At 41.8% G+C, this 19,143-nt stretch overlaps 1 protein-coding gene and 2 pseudogenes across 3 annotated transcripts in view; 2 read left to right on the forward strand and 1 right to left on the reverse strand.

The window, feature by feature from the left end:
• Positions 1 to 1,636: 1,636 nt before the first annotated feature.
• Positions 1,637 to 2,463, reverse strand: LOC122479420 (annotated as a pseudogene).
• A 7,440-nt stretch (positions 2,464 to 9,903) lies between these two features.
• On the forward strand, positions 9,904 to 10,412 carry LOC122479609 (annotated as a pseudogene).
• Positions 10,413 to 12,344: 1,932 nt separating this feature from the next.
• ZNF326 (zinc finger protein 326) overlaps positions 12,345 to 19,143 on the forward strand; it is a 37,788-nt gene continuing 30,989 nt past the window's right edge. The window contains exons 1-2 of one of the 3 annotated variants that reach the window (XM_043575532.1): positions 12,345 to 12,686; positions 15,194 to 15,238. In XM_043575532.1, coding sequence (XP_043431467.1) covers positions 12,671 to 12,686; positions 15,194 to 15,238 — 61 coding nt within the window. In that variant the 5' untranslated portion in view covers positions 12,345 to 12,670. Of the gene's footprint in view, positions 12,687 to 15,193; positions 15,239 to 19,143 lie in introns of those variants that run through there. The other 2 variants (XM_043575533.1, XM_043575534.1) reach the window with 2 other exon arrangements.

Genomic DNA, 19,143 nt, shown 5'->3' on the forward strand with positions numbered 1-19,143 from the left:
TTTTGGGAGAATGGTGTCCTATGTACATAGGACATTGCTACCTTCTGTAAGAGCATCATCAATTTCTAGGGCCAGAACACTTATTTTGTCAAACAGGTAGAGCCAAACCATGCCATCTGCGTTCTACCTCTCCCAGGCAGGTTTGGAGTGAGAGAAGGAGAGAAGGAAGAAGGGTGAATCCCCAGAGTTACTAATTTTGTCCACCGATCCCAGCCAGGGCAAATAGATCCCTGGAAAAAAAAATGAGACAGACCCCTTCTCAGCTATAGCCCTCTTATCCTCCTACTCCATCCTGCCCTTCTCTCCAGACCTCTTTTTAGAGTTCCTGAAAGGATGTGGTTGGAGGGGAGGAAATTGTAGAGAAGCAAGTGGAAAACAGCTCTTCAAGACTCAGCATGAGGTGTGTGTCAGAAAGCTCCTTGGGTTAACCTTACTCATTTTCTAGTCTTATTGGTTCCACCTGTTAGTTAAGTGACCTTGGAGAAGTACCCCCTTGACCTCATCTGAAAAGTCAAACATTTGGATTAGAGCTAGATGATCTTCAAATGCCTGTTAAGACTTGACCGCTAGGACTCTCTTCTGTAATTCTTTGGTACTGTTTACACTTGCTTCATCCAAGACAAGGCGAAACAGCATGTGCTTTTTGTAGGGGTCTGTGTAAAAAGATCCAGGCACCTGCCTTTAGAAAAAAAAAGTTTATTTTTGAGGGAGAGAGAGCTCACAGGAGAGGGGCAGAGAGAGAGGGAGACAGAGAATCTGAAGTGGGCTCCACGCTGACAGCAGAGAGCCCAATGCGGGGCTTGAACCCACAAACTGTGAGATCATGACCTGAGCTGGAGGTGGACATTCAGCTGTCTGTACCTCCCAGGTGTGCCCAGTCACCTTCTTTTTTAAAACGTCTCATTTTCTGGGACACTTGGGTAGCTCAGTTGGTTAAATGATGGACTTCGGCTCAGATCACAATCATGCGGTTTGCATATTCGAGCCCCATATTGGGCTCTGTGCTGTCCGCACGGACACTGCTTCAGATCCTCTGTCCCCCTCTCTCTCTCTGCCCCTTCCCTCCTTGTACTCTCTCTCTCTCTCTCTCAAAAATAAGTAAACATTAAAAAAATAAAAAGTAAACAACTCATTTTCCTATACTCATGTGTTTCTTTGAAAACAAGTATGAGGACTGATTGGTTAGAATGTGCTTCCAGAAGTATCTGGTAATAGGAAGGCCACTGATTGATCAAACGCACTACTTGTTTCCCCTTAAGGACTACATATTGGTCAGAGTACTACTCCATATACTTTTTCTTTCTTTTCTTCTTTCTTTTTCTTTCTCTTCCTTCCTTCCTTCCTCTCTTTCTTTCTTCCTTCCTCTCTTTCTTTCTTTCTTTCTTTCTTTCTCTTTCCCTTCCTTCCTTCCTTCCTTCCTCTCTTTCCCTTTCTTTCTTTCTTTCTTTCTTTCTCTTTCCCTTCCTTCCTTCCTTCCTTCCTCTCTTTCCCTTTCTTTCTTTCTTTCTTTTCTTTCTTTCTTTCCTTCTTTTCTTTCTTTCTTTCTCTTTCTTTCCTTCCTTCCTTCCTTCCTTCCTCTCCCTTTCTTTCTTTTCTTTTCTTTCTTTCTTTCTTTCTTTCTTTCGCAGCCTTTAATTCACTTCATTTTTCTTGTATAAAACCATGTGGTGGCCAGAGCTGGAGCCTGGGTCCTCTCCATGAAACTCTGGTGTGGGCCTTTATAGATAGTCAGTGAATCCTGATAGGGAGACTTGGTGAACACGGTCTCTTTCTGGAGGTCAGTGGTGAGTTAGCTGTAGGTCTTGGAAATGGCATCAAAAGGGGCCTTGGCGAAGTTGTCCAGTGCAGCCAAAGTGTAGCAGTCGTCAGTACTGGCCATCATCAGTAGTTTCTTGGCTGAGACAATGCTAGTGCCTCTGGGGGCAGGGATAAGGCACATCGGCACAGAGCCACAGTGTCTGGCCAGCTTGCATGGGACACTGTGGGGCTTGCTGAGTGTTTCCCCCAGTAGCCTTGCTACATGGAAATGATGGAAAGCTTGGCCAGGATGATGACTCCATGGATGGTAGAGGCTACCTCCTTGGAGCACTTAACACCCAGACCAACATCTCTATTGTAAACTCTGTTGGCAACAAATGCCTTGAACCTGATCCCCTGGCCAGCATGGATCTGCTTTTGCACAGGCATAATCTTCAAAACCTTATCCTTGAGGGATGTCCCGAGGAAAAAGTCAATGATCTCAGTTTCCTTGATGGGCAAGGAGAGGGACAGAACTCTTCCAGGGATTTGATCTTCATGTCCTTGATCAGGTGACCCCATCTTGGTGACCAGATTCTACTCTCTGTCTTTGGCCTGGCCTTGACCAAGGTGACAGCTGCAGCTGCCCAAGCCTCTGTGGAAGCCACTGCAGCCAGGGCCCCAGGGCCCTCCTGGACCCTTCCACAGCATGGCAACATCTGCCATTGGGTGTTTTCTCAGAGAAGAAAGTACTTTCCTTTCTTTGAGCCGGATCTTAGCTGGCTCACTCTGTGTCAGGACTGAGTATGAAACCGTACTTTGCCTTATGAAAGGCAAAGTAAGCTTCTTTTTCAAGACAGGAGCATGAGCCTATGCGCACTTAACCTCCTTGCTAAGACTCCACTGGAATAAAAGTAAACAAACATGGGGGAAAAAGTGTGTGAGGGGAAAGGGTGGAAGCCAATGGAGTGGAGATTTCAAAAAACGTCTGAAAGATAAAAAGTGAAAGGGAAGGATTAATGGTTGAATTAAGGAGAAAGTGTCACAGGCTAGAATATACAAGATAAAATGACAATTAGAAATTTGAGAAAAAGCAAATTCTGAACAACAGAGTCACAGACCACACATGAAGCAAACTACATTCGGGCATGAATATAAGCAGTGAAAAGAGTGCAGAGAAAAGGCAATCAATTTGACCTTGATGTTAGAAATAGCCTCATTTGAGAGACCCAGGGGTTATAACACTGGGTTCATGGAAAATGTCATCCTAGCATATTGATATTGAATAATGTCTATATCAATAATAAAGTATATGTGGCATATTGACTTGTTTCCATTATTTTGTATTTTAATAAGCTTTATTTTTAACAAGTTTTTGATTTATAGAAAAATGTAAATACAGTAGACAGATCAACTATTATTAACATCTTATGCAAGTATTAGCCATTTGCTATAATGAATGAATGAATATTGATACATTGTCATTAACTAAAGTTCATACTTTATCAGATTTCTTTAGTTTTTCCCTAATGTCTTCTATTTCCATTACATTTAGTCATCCTGTCTCGTTTGGCTCCTCTTGGCTGTAATAGTTTCTCATACTTTCCTTGTTTTTGAAGACCTTGATAGGTTTGAGGAGCACAGGTCTAGAATGTCCATCATTTGATATTTGTCTAATGTTTTTCTTATGATTAGATTGGGGTTATGGGTTTTTCAGGGAAGACCACAAAGGTCAAGTGCCATTTTGTCACATCAAACCAAGGGCACATGCTATCAACATGACATATCAAATTAACACTCTTGTTGAACTTGATAACCTGGCTGAGGTTGCGTTGGCCAGGTTTTCTCTAATGTAAAGTTACCTGCTCTCTCACTCACACTGTACTCTTTGGAAAAAAGTATATAGTCTTTTTAACTTCTAAAGTCAACCTATAGGCAAAGTAGAAAAGACTCTTTTATGGTTGCAGCGAAGAATGTAAACAGTAAGAATTCTGTTGGTGGTACAGGGCTGCTGATGAAAATGAAAGGGAGAAGAGAAGTAGAGCAATGGGAAGGGGCCAATGCCTTCATTTTATAGAGGAAGAAATGCACAGATACTCTATTAAAAAGAAATAGCAATTTGAGTCTTTATTTAGAAACATAAGTGATTAGTTCTAATAGAGGAAATAAAAAACCGTCATTGCCGTTAAATATTAGGAAGAGAAGGGTACTATGAGATACATGCTCATTTTCATACTGTGGAATCAATTGATATTGACTGACGTTGGTAATCTAAGAAGAGAGATACAGAGTGCAGTGAAAGGAAACACCAAATGATCTCACCTCAGATTGTAGCAGGATTCTTACACAGTCATGACACTGAGGCTTTTTAATTTCCAGGAAGCAACTTTATTCCTGCCGGTACTGCTCAGTTGGGTTTGTACTTGAAGAATTGAGCACTGAACGTCACATGGCATAGTTTTTAAAATCTATTTTCTATTTCTTTGTCTCCCATATATGGTAACACACACAAACATGTAGTTTGATTAAGCAGTCTCAGTTTACAAGGTCATGAGGGATGGTATCATGTAGGTGCATAGCCAGGTTACCTTGAAGTTTTCTCTCCCTTTTTTTTCCTCTCTCCTTAGGGAGGGGAACCTACCACAAGATGAAACCAGAGTTTTCATCTCTAGAGGGGAACAGAATTAAACAAGGAGAAGAGGAAATACTGTTGCTTTTCACCGGAAGTCCTTTTATAGTATTTCATTTATTACCATTTGCACAAATCTTTTGCTTTAAAAACAAAGATGATGTGAAGGGTGGTGCCAGGACTCATATTAGACCACTTAATATGACTCCTTTTGTGTAGAACCTACCTTTAGTGATCCAATCCAACCAGCCATTCACACAAACCACACTACCATGCAATGTTTTGTTGAGGCAGAAACTTACTTCTGAGAAAGTAAAGGGGTAATCTTAGGTCTTTGATTGGTGGGAAAGACATTTAAGAAAAAAACTCCTTTTGTTTCCCTTGAAATAAGGATTAGGGAGATTTTATTTATTTATTTATTTATTTATTTAGGATTAGGAAGATTTTAGTTGCAAAGGGGAAATTGGCTGAAAGATGCATCAACTCTCTGGTTCAAAAGTATTGGCAGTCAGTGGAAATCCTCTGTGTGTTTCCTGTGTTTAGCATTTATACAGCATGTTTCAGTTTAAAAGCCCTTTACTGTCATTAGTTAATTACCTCCCAAGGGCTGCAGGGTAGTTACGGCGAATACTGGAACCAAGCCAGCTTTTAGAGCTGTAAGATGTACAAGTGTCTATACTAGCCCCAATTCAGAGTGTAGTTGTTACACCATTTCCCACACATGGATCGATTGGTTAATGTGTGGTTATTCAATCTCTAAAGTTCCTTTTTTAGACTTGACATTTTCTCAATAAGTACAAGTTACTGAAACAGAAGAGAACTTATTCCAATACCTTGTCTTGCAAGTGTCTCGAAAATCAGCACTGGTAACAGTTTTAGGTTTATCATTAAATAAGAATCTCCAAAGTGAAGCCTAAATACTGGCATTTATTAAAAGTGCCTGAATGATTCTAGAGTAGAGCCAGACTTGAGAACCACTGACTTAAATGACCAATAGAGAGAGGCTCCTTCCTCTGTTCCCAACAATATCTACAAAGAGAATGAAATACAACATTTGGCTAAGGAGAACTAATTGTTAATACATGTTACATTTTGTTTTGTATCCAATATATATATATATATTACATATATATTGTATATATATATATATATATATATACACACACATATATGTATTACATTATAAAAGTACAAAAGAAATTTGGAGAATATAGAAGACTAAGTATGGATGCCTGTGAGTACATAAAAAGTCATCATGAAAAAGAATCACAGTTCATGTTTTACAATTTTTCTTTCCATCTTATCTTTATGCTTTGTCTTTTAAAAAAATTATTGGTATTGCTATTATCAGATTTCACATACAATGTTGTATCTTGTTTTTCAAATTTACCACTACAGTGTTTTCCATTGTTCCGTGCTTTAAAAGATCATCTCTAAAAACAAAATCTACTGAAATGAGGCAAACAGGGAAATTTATATCCACAATTGAACCAAAATAGAAATTCAGGTACATTTAGAGCACAGGCCCATAGGAATATTTTCTGCTCCATGTCCTTTCACAACACCTTAGGCCAGCAGGAACTAGATAGACACGTGCTCCATTTCTGTAGCCGAACCTTGACTATATTTGGTGTGTGGTGCCCTCTACTGGGTCTCCTAGGACTGTGCCCTTTTTCTGTTTGTAAACTCTATGTGTTGGGTTGACTCTCAAGATGGGGGTTAGATTGTATGTGTGCATGTTTGAATTTTGTATGTTTGTATTTTTATTTACATTTGTTTCCCTAACGTAGAATTGAAGCTATTTAGATACAGAAGCTGACTATGGGTCTGTTTCCTTCTTATTCATTCAACAGACACTTTAGAGTCTACCATGTGCCAGGCATGGTTCTAGCAGGCTGGAGACACAAAGATGAGATCTCCACCTTCAAGTGGCTCATTGTCTAGTGGCAGAGACCCTACTATCCAAGGCCTGGATAGTCCCACAGGAGAACTTGACTCCTTGTGGATCCTTGTCCTCCCCTCTCTAGGAAAACCATCCTCTTCAATGAAGCGTGCAACTTTGGGAGAGACACATGTGGCAGAGCCAGGAAGAAAGGGGACACCTTTCCAGCAGGGCAGATCTACCAAATCAATTCTGGCAATCAGTGGGGTTGACAGATGTCACAGACAGCTTGCTCTCAATTTACTTAGAAGATTAAAATTTATGATGGACTAAACACATTAAGAAGATGAAATGAGAGGTGATAATTCAGAGGTTTAACCGAGACCCTAATAGGGAATAAACCTCATTTTCTAGAAATGTATACTTTATATAATTTATACCTAAGGAAAGCACTTCTGCGTTTGGAATTTCACCTTGCTTTTTGGGGAAGGGAATGCACATGAAACTAATTGAGTTTTTCTAATCTGAGGAAGGCCTAAAAGCACAGGATGAGGTGGGGAATCTCCAAAGCATTCATGATCACTTCTTTTCCTACATAACTCTCTTTGACTGCATTAGTACAATTATGCAAGATTGGGAGATTGGCAAAATCTCTCTCCTTTTTTTTAATGTTTATTTTTGACAGAGAGAGAGAGACAGACAGAGCATGAGTGGGGGAGGGGCAGAGAGACAGGGAGACACAGAATTCAAAGCAGGCTCGAGGCTTTGAGCTGTCAGCACAGAGCCTGACGCCGGGCTTGAGCTCACAGACCTCGAGATCATGACCTCAGCCGAAGTTGGATGCTCAACCGACTGAGCTACCCAGGCGCCCCTCTCCTTTTTTTTTTTTTTTTTTTTTTAACCTGAGAACTTTGGTGATGATATTGAGTCTCCAAGGTTGGCTCCAAACAGCAATAGACCATGATTATATAATATTTGTCATGTATATGGAACCAGTAATTTCTCATTGTGCAGTCTTGGACAAGTAACCTAACTTTCTCTTTAATTTACCTCATGCGGAAAGGATATAACCTATCTTATTGTGAGGATACAAGTAAGGCATATAAAGAGTCCATCAAAATCCTTGGCAGGCAAGAGCTGCTCGGTAGAGCACAGTAGGCACTTCAGAATGATAGAGATGCACATATGGTCTCTGTAGCCAGGCTGCTTGGATTTGAATCTTGGCTCTATTCTTTTTTTTTTTTTTTTTTTTTTAACAGTGTGCCCTTGGGCAAGTAACTTTACCTTTATGGGTCTCAGTTTCCTTAGCAGTAAAGTAGGGGCAATAGTACTACCTACATCATAGGATTTTTTTTTTTAATTTAAAAAATGTTTATCTATTTATTTTCGAGAGAGAGAGAGAGAGAGAGAGGGAGAGAACATGTGCGTGCACATGCGTGGGAGAGAGAGAACATGTGTGTGCAAGTGGGGAGGAGCAGAGAGAGAGGGAGACACAGAATCTGAAGCAGGCTCCAGGCTCCAAGGTGTCAGCATAGAGTCTGATGTAGGGCTTAAATCCACGAGCCTCAAGATCATGACCTGAACCAAAGTCGGATGCTCAACCAACTGAGCCACCCAGGTGCCCCTACATCATAGGACTCTTAAGCAGATAAAAGGAGTTAATACATGTAAAGTTCTTTGGAACATTTATTAATATATAGGGCTTAATAAAAGCTAATTATTATTTTAATTGCTATTTCTTTTAGCTTTTAGAGACACCTGTGTCTTTTTCAAGTTGTAAATTAAAATTGGAGAGAGACATCTTCTCATATGTATAAAATACATCCATTCAGTGCTGTTAACACCAGCTGTTTTCAGCCGATTTCTATTGCTGTGGTTCTGTAACCAGCTCTCCTTTGATAAGTCCTCAGAACCCTCAGTAGGAATTACTTTGCTTATGTTAAGTTTGGCTGCTCTGCCTTAAGACAGTCATTTTTAGTACTTGACCTCCCTCTCTAAGTATTTATGAATTCCCTAAAGAACATGGAGAAGAAGAATTATTTGGAGCCAATTGGGAAGGCATTGTGAAATCAGAACTCCCCTTCGTAACCCTACTGTCACTTATTCTCCAAAATAATTGTCGGATGCTGTGGTTTTGTGCAGAGGAAGCTCTGGGCACTCACTTTCAGTCAGATGCAGTCCTTTCTTCAGTGGTGATTTTGCTTTTCCTCCTTAACATACAGCGCCACTGTGCTACCTATAGGCCATATAAAAGGGGTACAGAGAAGGGTCTCCATTCCCAAAGAGTATGAACAAAGAGCTAGACAAGGAATACAACTAAATAACTTACTACAACAAGAATCCAACTGTGCTAACCACTATTAAGGTGACACAGAGGGAAGGGGATTCTGACTAAGAGCTTAGGGAGAGGTTTAAAAAGAGGCGACATGATGGGGCACCTGGGTGGCGCAGTCGGTTGAGCGTCCGACTTCAGCCAGGTCACGATCTCGCGGTCTGTGAGTTCGAGCCCTGCGTCGGGCTCTGGGCTGATGGCTCAGAGCCTGGAGCCTGTTTCAGATTCCGTGTCTCCCTCCCTCTCTGCCCCTCCCCTGTTCATGCTCTGTCTCTCTGTCCCCAAAATAAATAAATGTTGAAAAAAAATTAAAAAAAAAAAAGAGGCAACATGAATATTGAACCTTGAAGAATGGCAGAGGAGGAAAGGAAACACAATAGAAGCAGAGAGAACAGGGTGAGCAAAAGCTTGTGAAAATACACAGCTTGTTTGGGGAACAGCAGATGGTCCTGTGTTGTTGGAGCAGAAGGTATGTATGTGGAGGGTCAGGAGATGAGGAACAGAGGTCCCTGGGTCCTCAGGGAGCCCATGCACCTCGCTCTTCTCAGGTTCTGGGGAGGGCAATGGTAGGGCTTCTTTGACGGCTCCCTCAGGATCAGGTCTTAGATGTAGCTCCCCATTTCCTCTTTATCCCTGCAGACTTCTCTTGGCATCAGCACATCATCCTTTTAACTTCTGCACTTAATAAAACATATTCTCTTCTGTTTTCCAATAGGCTTAGCTGTTCTGGCATTTACTAACCTGCCACCTACTGCAAAATAAATGGAGAATGAAATAGTCTAAGACTTTGTACAAAACCTTGGCCCCTCAGGGTAAAAATCTAAGCCTAAACAAGTGGGAACAGGCCCGGTTGCCTGGCCAGTTTCTGGGGGACTGGAAAGAGATGACAGTGAAGGAAGAAAACCATGTTTGGCACATAGTTGGTGCTCAATCAATATTTGTTTGGTAAAGGAATTAAGGGATGGCTTGAGGGACTCTCAGGTATTGCAAGGCCTCTCAGGTATTGTGGAGTATCTAGGTATGGCCACCTGCTTCTGCCTTGGGAAAGAGGAAGGAAAGGGAGAAGATATCTATGTATTCTGGCTCTCCAGGCATTTGTGCTGAGGCCAGTTTTCTTCTTGAGTTAGGAGTTCCCTGATTGGTAATTTTCTCTTTTAGGAGAGAAAGAAGGGCGTGTGTGTGTGTGTGTGTGTGTGTGACCCAATACATATTTCCTTACACTCATGCCTGAGTACCACGGGTTACAAACCATTCCTTTGCCATGATACCAAGAAAAATAAAAAGTTAAAAATGTCAAGAGAGAGCTCTGTCCAGCACTTAGGATCCACTTACATGGTCCTCACAGCCGCTTGTCAGACCCTAACCGCCAAAATGGTGAAGCAGATTGAGAGCAAGTATGCTTTTCAGGAAGCCTTGAACAGTGCAGGGGAAAAACTTGTAGTAGTTGACTTTTCAGCCATGTGGTGTGGGCCTTGCAAAACAATTAAACATTTCTTTCATTCCTTCTCTGACAAGTATTCCAACATGGCGTTCCTTGAAGCAGATGTGGATGACTGTTGGGATGTTGCTTCAGAGCGTGAAGTCAAAATGCATGCCAACCTTCCAGTTTTTTAAAAAAGGACAAAAGGTGGGTGAACTTTCTGGAGCTAGTAAGGAAAAACTTGAAGCTACCATTAATGAATTAATCTAATTATGTTTTTTGAAAACATAACCAGCCATTGGCTGTTGAAAACTTGTAAATTTTTTTATTTACCAAAAGGAAAGATCAAGTATGAAGACTGTATACCCAATTGCCATCTGATTATATAAGTGGCAATAAAATATTAAGTCTATCCTTAAAAAAAAAAAAAAGAGAGTTCAGTTTTACTTAGCAAATATATGTGCTCAGCACTTAGGATACAAAGAAGTCTTGATTCTAATCTCAAAGGGCTTCGAGTGTGGGTAGACATAAAGCCAAACAGAGTATTTACTGCAGGGGAGATAGTGCGGTAACAGGTTAGCTCAGGGCCTTGCTACTCCAAGTATGGTTTCAGCAGCAGCAGCAGCAGCAGCAGCAGCAGCAGCAGCATCTTCTGGAAACCTGTGAGGAATGCAGACTCTGGCTCCAACCCAGTCTGACTGAGTGTGCATGTGAGTTTTAATGAGATTGCTAGGCGAATCATATACACATTAATATTTGAGAAGTACTGGCCTAGGGTGCCGGGATGGGATGTGGGTGTGTTTCTTAGAGGAAGTAAATCCTGAGCTATGTTTTGAGAATGGGTAGGGTTAACTGGGTGGTATCACAAGCAGAGACAAAAGCATAAGTAAAAGTTTAGTGGCATGAAGAAGCATAGGGATGATTTGGGAAGCGGCTTAAAATTGATCCACAAAAGGGAGAGAGTGTAGGAGAGAGGGGGAGGGAGAAATGTAGGAAGATGGCAGGTCAGGCAGTGGCCAGATCCGGACGCACGTGCTCTAGGTTACGTAGCTTTGCCTTGATCTAATCCATGATAGAGACGCATGATGAGATGTTTGGATTAGTGTTTAGAACACCGCAGCCCTGAGAAGCCTGAGAAATCAAGGCCAAAGGGCAGAGAAATTATTTAGGAAGATACAGCAACAGTTTGGGAGAGAGAGAATGAGAGTAGTTAGGTACTGCAGGTAGTGCGGTGGGAATGGAGAGAAGGGAACAAGTTTAAGAAACTTTAAGAGGTAATAAGCAGATGAAAGACTTCAGTATGAACTGGCGTGAGAGAGTGGGAGAGGGCTGTGCCTTGACTAGATGAATCGGGCAGGCTTCCGGCTAGGATTAGTGGGTGGTTGCTCACGACACCACTAACAGAGATGAAAGAATAAAGGAGGATGAGCAGGTTTGAGGAGGGAAATTATGAGTTCAGTTTTCAACATGTTCAGCTCAGGTGACTAGGAAACATGTATAGGATGGGGGGTAAAAAAGAAAACAAGGGTGGAGAATGGGTGAATCATTCAGGGTGGAGAAGGAAAGTGATGAAGGAGAAACAATGCCCTGTCCAGGTTTGGGGCTATGGTAATACACATAGTATATCTGTGAGTTTTTCCCCCAGCCCTATTTCCACAAGCTGCCTTCTTGGAACTGGTTCCAGAAACTGGTTGGACCTCAAAGAAGAGCAAATGGTTTTGATTCATGGTTTCCTATCCTGCGATCAACTCGTTGTTGACACTATTTCCTCTACTAACAGGAAAAAAAAAAAAAAAAATTAAACCTGGAGTTCAAGCTCCTCCAGGTCAGAATGAATAGTTGTCTTTTTCCATATTGACCTGTGGGATGAATAATTTTGCCCACTTCCCCAACACTACTTCCAAAGTAGTGATAATACAACGCCAAAGTGTGTGGATATTTGTGCAGGGTCATTCGTCAGGTTCTGGAGGACTTCTGCCACAAATCATCCCTGGTTTTGAACTTTCACAGCACTTTCATTTTGGACCTTAAAATTCAGAAATTGGTAATAGCTTGTTTTGGATCATTTCCACAATTATTTCCTATTTTGCAATCTGTTCTCTGCTCACAGAGTAAAAATCGTCTGGGACTTCAGCGTCTCCACAGCAAAAAGTCCAGAAACACGTTAACATTTTCGGTACAGTCATCCCCAGCCAATAAAAAGCAAAAGGTCGGCACGTGGTTTATTAGTTTGGGCAGGAGGGAGGTATTCCAACTAGATCCTTTCGCTCTTGCCAGGATCAAACATGGCGGGCCGCAGCCAGAATTTCCCGAACACCCAGTTCGCTTTCCCGTGACCCTAGTCAGTCTTCGACGCTCCTCTTTCCACCTTCCTTCCTCCTCAGCCGCTCCCAGAGGGTCAGCACTCGGGAGCGCGACAGCGGGCCTCCTTCCCGCCCCCACTCGAGGGCCCGCCCACCAGCCCGCGCCAGCCAATCGCAGGCCGCGCTGCGGCGGCTGGCAGCGCCGGCCGGCCCCGCCCCTCAGCCTCGCTGTGGCCTGCGGCTCCCGGGCCGGTAGCGCCGCTGTCGGTCGCGAGGACGGGTGGTGTGGAACCGCGGGTCGCGGGCGCTCGCCGCCTGCCACAGCTCAGCCCAGCGTCGCCGAGGCTGTGAGCCCCGAGCCTCCGCCATGGACTTCGAAGACGGTAAGCGGCGCCTCTGGCTGGTCGCCACGGCGGGCGGGAGGCGGGGTGGCCGCCCCGGGGGTCTGTTTACGGTCTCAAGATGGCCGTGTGGGCTTTGTTCTGCGGGCCCGGAGGCCGCCCGCCCGCCGCGGGCCCAGTGCCCGGAATCGGCCTGTGTGGGAACCCGCGCGCCGTGTCGCGCCCGCCCGGCGCCCGCTGCCGCCGGGGACCTGGGAGTTCCGTGCCGGCCTCGGTGAGGGGAAGGGCGCGCCCAGAGCGCCACGGCCTCCGGTCTCGGGCCCCGGACTCGCGCTCCGGACTCGCCCCGGCCCCGGTGCGTGGAAATTGCCCCGACGCCTCCCAACTCCCCGGTCTCGGGCAGAGGGGCGGGTGGGGCCTCCCCGGCCTCGCGTCGCGTTCGCCTCACAGGGCGGCGACCCAGCTCGTCCGTGTAGTAGATCCCCAACCAGGTTGCTTCTTAACAGATACAATTTCCAGAGGCTTGTTCACGGTGATGTTTCTCGTCTTAGTTTGAAGACGAGTTTAAAGGGCGTCCGTAAGTGACAAGTATAGGTAGATCTCTGTGCCGAATGGAAACCTAAGCTATTACTGGTTAGCAAACTGGGCTGTTTATCCACCAAGATTAACCCGGTCGTTAATCCCTAATTTCAAATAGCTGCGTGAACCTAAGCATTTTTTCCCTCTGGATTGTGTATGGATGGGACTTAAGTTAGAATTCTGGCACGGCATCACATGCCCTTCAAATTCAGCTCCGTGCCCAGCCGCCTGCGTCGGACTTAACGTTTAAGTAAACCGTATTCCAGCAATACCTTTCAGCTGTCTCTCACGGCTAGTTCTTGAAACCATTTTCACAGGCTCCCAGAGTAAAATTAATTTGGTTTTCACCTTGTCTTCAAATCTTGCCCAACTTTTATAGGAATGGGTGTCAAGATAAAATGAGTCGGTTAGGGAGACGTGGAAAAGGGTTTCAGTGGTTAAAGCGGTCTTAATCCTGAGTAACCAGACGTGTCTAATTAAAACCGGCTCGCTAACCAGTTGTAAGCCCCTCACCCAACCGAAACAATTATATGAAACATTGAACGTACTGTGATCTCAGCGTGAGTCTGACTAAACGATCTTTTGATCTTTGATTTGATTTCATGCCAAAAAGAATTAAAGCTGCCAAATCTAAGTATATGAAAGGGGGCTGAAAGAACCCATGTTTAAAAAAAGTTTATTTATTTATTTATTTTGAGAGAGAGAGAGAGAAAATCCCAAGCTGTCGGTGCAGCGCCAGATGTGGGGCTTGATCTCACGAAGCCTGACCTCGTGACCTGAGCGGAAATCAAGAGTAGGGCTCTTAACCAGCTAAGCCACCCAGGCGCCCCTGGGATAACGCTTTGGTGGAGCCTTTTCAATTAGTTTGAAATAGGAAGTCCAGCTGTTACGAGTAGCACACTCTGGTGTTTTTGTTTGTTTTGGTTGGACTTTGACTCATTTTGATACAGATACCTTAAAACTATGTTTATTTGAAGTAGCGAAGCTGGGAATGAAAGTTAAAAATATATTGCTATGTTTTCATACCGAAGTTTGATGATAGTACCAACACTCAGGGTACAGCAGAAGCTACCCAGGTGGGGGGAGGGAACAATGGGAGTGGTTCCACCCCCCCACCCCCCCCCAAGGGAATCCATTTTCTGTAGAGAGTTGAAAAACAATAAAACTTAGTTTGCTTACTTTTTATTGTCACCATGTGCCTCCAATTCCAGCGTTAGTAATAAAATTATAAACAGTGTCAGTGAGTAAACACTCCTCCTCTCTCTTGCTTCCTTTTCTCCTTTACTGCTATATTTGGGAGTGGAATTTGACTAACAATACATCTGAATCTAATCCTATGCAGTGTAGCTGGATTCTGTGGCATTCAAGGGATCACTGTATCAGCTTTCTTTTAGTATTTATTAGTAAAATTAATTAAAGGACTTAATTGCCAAATCCGTTTTAACGGAAATTGCCAATATGGTTTTTGGTGATGTCACATCCTGGATAGATACAGTGAAGGCAAACATACATGTTTGTGTATGTGCATTCTCAAATAAGATCTTGAAAACTTTAGAGAGCGAGTAGGTAAAAGAAATATGTTAACTTTGAAACAATTACATATTACATACAATCAGTTCTCACATGGCCCTTTTTGCAATTTTTGATACATAATTTAATCTATCTGCCTTCCTTTTGTTTCCCTGTATAAATCAGTAGTGGATTCCCTTTTTTTGGCAATTATTGTATATCAGGTGTTAAAGCGAATTTTTACATTTTAGTAATTTGGATGATTTGCCTCTTGGGGAGATAATGAAGAGAGATACATGTTTTTCCATATTAAATGTTTGTAATTATTTATACTCCATTTTTGTAGATAATAGAGTTAATGGCATTTTAAGAAATTTGGTTTGATTTGAATAGATGAGTATGTAATTTCAGATTTTTGCTAATATTGCACTAATTTCTTTCTGTTAAATGTGTCTTCATAGATTATACACACTCTGCTTGCAGAAATACTTATCAGGGCTTTAATGGTGAGTATCCTCTTTTGTTTTCTCTTAAATAATGTTAAAGGAATGCATTTCAGTTTTTCTCTACATGCACATAAAGTAACAATGTAAAAAGCCAGTTCTACCTTGTTTCAGTCATTGTTTTGTCTCTTAATGTATCACTGCTCAGTGTTAATGTTGTCACACTATGTATAGTTTTTTAATTAAGGAATTTGGGAATCAGAAAAAGTCAGGGCTATTCAGTATAGTTTGACTCTTTTGTTTGTTTGAATTATGATTCCCTTAATTTATTCCAAAAGGCCTAGACTACATTCTGAGTGATGAGTTACAAGAAACTAGTCGAGTTCTTTTTGCTGACTGAGAAGCTTTGGTATTGAATAATGTAGATTAAGTGGATTATTGTCTTGGTTTTATATCGCTTTTATTGTAATACATTTTGACCTTGTTTTTGAGGTCATTTGCTTTAGTGTCTAAATGTGTTTGTATATAAAGAGCTGTCTAGAGGAGCACATGAAGAAGCCTGATTGTTTATTTTATTTTTTTAAATATTTTTTTTAATGTTTACTTTTTGAGAGAGGGAGACAGAGCATGAGCAGGGGAGGGGCAGAGAGAGGGAGACACAGAATCGGAAACAGGCTCCAGGCTCTGAGCCATCAGCCCAGAGCCCGACGCGGGGCTCGAACTCCCGGACCGCGAGATCGTGACCTGGCTGAAGTCGGACGCTTAACCGACTGCGCCACCCAGGCGCCCCTAATGTTTACTTTTTGAGAGAGGGAGACAGAGCATGAGCAGGGGAGGGGCAGAGAGAGGGAGACACGGAATATGAAGCAGGCTCCAGGCTCCGAGCTGTCAGCACAGAGCCCATTGTGGGACTCAAACCCATGAACTGTGATATCTTGACCTGAGCTGAAGTTGGACACCCAACCGACTGCGCCACCCAGGAGTCCCTAAGCCTGATTGTTCATTGACTTAAGCATGACGTTAGAGTTGTGACTATAGAGCTAGATAAAATCATAAGAGGTAGGCAGAGTACAGTTGGATGTTATTTTGATAGTTATTAAAGTTCTGCCAGACAGGATGATAACACAAAAAAGAACGTGGAAGAATTCAGTGAGGTAAAAAAGGACCCCCATAGAGTGGAAGTACACATATTGATTGCCAGAGAAAAGGAAAATTCAGCTGTGTACAGAATATAATATATTCACAAAATAAAACTGAAGCAGGTGTACTAAATAAAACTATGTGCCATTTTATGAGAATAATTGCTGTCCAATTAATTTCTGTGTATCATCTTTAAGAATTTAGAGAAACTTTGTATTTGATGTGGGCTAAAAAAGCTCAATGTGTAGGAAGTAGTATATATTGAGTGCTGAAGAATACCTTTTTTTAAAGTTTATTTATTTTGAGAGAGAGAGCATGAGCAGAAGGGCAGAGAGAGAGGGAGAGAGAGAATCCCAAGCAGGCTCTGAATTGTCAGCCCAGAGCTGGATGCAGGGCTTGATCTCACAAACTGAGATTGTGACCTGAGCTGAAATCAAGAGTTGGATGCTTCACTGACTGAGCTATCCACGTGCCTCTGGTTGTTGTTGTGATTGTTGTTGTTGTTTTCTTAATGTATTTTTGAGTAATCACTATACCCAACCTGGGGCTCAAACTTACAACCCCAAGATCAAGAGTTGCATGCTGTACTAACTGATCCAGCTAGTTGCCCTTGAAGAACACAGTTTTGAACAGGAGAATGTCATAATAAAACTACCAGAGGAACTTTAATTTGTATCCACATTTAGGTAGATTGAAAACTGGAAACTTAGGAGTGCCTGGCTGGCTCAGTTGGAAGAGTATGTGACTCTTGCTCTTGGGGTTGTAAGTTCAAGCCCCATGCTGGATGTAGAGATTTCTTAAAAATAAAATCTTAAAAGAGGAAAAGAAAAGAAAAAACTGGAAAATAAGCTAAAAAGCCATTTAATAAATTTAGGTGTTAGGATTTAAAGATCCTGAACTTGGGAGAAGACAGTAGTAATTTTGAAAATAGTAAGATGTTTCTAGAGAAAATTAACAGAACTTGCAGGCTGACTGACTAGTAATGAGTAGAAAATTGAGAAGGATGAATAAAAACGAGTCCAAGATTTTAAACTGGAGTGAGTAGGACTAACACGTTCACCAAAGAGAGACATTTGGAATGATAAAAGGCTTCAATTTCTAGTAGTGTTTACCAGAGATTTGGATTTAATGTCTAAGTGTAGGACTTTGACATGTAGAGTCATACCAGGCCAGAAGTTTATTTTCTTAATGTACAGTGATGCAAAAAGAACTTTAGCAATTTCTATCACAGTGATGACTTTTTGTTTAAGAGATGCACTTTATTTTTTATTGAAGTATAATTGACATACAACATTACATTAATTTCAGGGGTACAGCATGATGATTCACTGTAGACATTGGGAAAATGATTACTGCAATAATTCTAGTTACCATCCATCACCATATATAATGAAATTTTTTTTCTTATAATGAGAACTTTTAAGATTTAATCTCTTAACAGTTAAGTCATCATGCTATACATTATATCCTGTGACTTATTTTTTCCCCTCATGACTTATTTTTTTTAACTGGACTTTTGTACCTTTTGATTCCCTTTGCCCACCTGCACTCTCTCCCCTCTAGAAACCACTAACCTGTTCTCTGTATCTCTGAGCTTGGCTTTTTTGTTTTGTTTTGTTTTGTTTAGATTCCACGTAATAGTATTTGTCTTGCTTTGTAACTTATTTCACTTAGCATAATGCCCTCAGGGTCCATCCATGTTGTTGCAAATGGCAAGATTTCATTCCTTTTTATGGCTGAGTCCTGTTCCTCGTATATGTGTACCCCATCTTTTTTATCCGTTCATCCTTTAGTGGACACTTAAGTTGTTTCTATACCTCTCCTATTATATAAATAAAGCTGCAGCGAACATGGGGTGCATATATCCTTTTGGATTAATGTTTTACCAATGTTGTGAACTTTATTTTTTCTCTTAATTTTAGTTCCAACAGTGGTTTTCATCTGATAGTGATTGTTAGATTCCCCTGGGAGCTTTTCCAAAGTTTATCTGTTTAGGTCATACTCTAGTCCTCTTGAATCTTAGTTTTAAATAAGGGATCCCTGGTTGTGCATGTGATGAAAAAGTGCTGTGAATGACTTTGGAATGCATTGCTGGTTAAAGATCATTATTTGACAACACTTTGAGGTCTAGGTTATCTACACTTTATAAATGAGGAACTTAATTTCAGAGATGTAATTTGACTTTATTCATTTAACAAATATTTCTTGAGTGACTGCTGTGTATTAGATACTATTCTAGGAACTGGCAATATAGCAATGAGCAAAATGGAAAATATTCTTGCCCTTGTAGGGAGTACAATCTAGTGGGATGAATTGGAGAATACGCAAGATAAAGAAGTAACACATATTGTATATTAGATGGTAACAATTGCTTAGAAGAAAAAGGCCACAGAGGATGTTGGCGGTGGTGGTGGTGGTGGTGGTGGTGGTGTGTGTGTGTGTGTGTGTGTGTCTGTCTGTTGGGGAAGGACTTGATAAGGTGACCTTTGAGCACAGATTTGAGAAGGTACGGATGCAAGCCATGGCTATCTAAAGGGAGAATGCTGTAGGCTTTAGCAAATACAAAGCCAAATGAAGCCAACAATACAATTCATTGTTAGCATTGTCTTTTCCAGCGACTGAGATGAAGTAGAAGGTACTGGAAAATATGTCAAGTACCAAATTTCCTCCACACCATTTCTTGGAAGGAAGTTGTATTTTCAATGATTCCATGTTTCCTTCCTGCCTCACAATAACTCTTTTTATATAAACAGCAGAGAAAAAAAGGAGAGCATTCGAGATAGAGGAAAGCAGGAATAAAGGTACAGCTGAGTACATTGTGCTTCAGA

This window comes from Prionailurus bengalensis, chromosome C1 (genome assembly GCF_016509475.1).
Source record: "Prionailurus bengalensis isolate Pbe53 chromosome C1, Fcat_Pben_1.1_paternal_pri, whole genome shotgun sequence".
Lineage (NCBI taxonomy): Eukaryota > Metazoa > Chordata > Mammalia > Carnivora > Felidae > Prionailurus > Prionailurus bengalensis.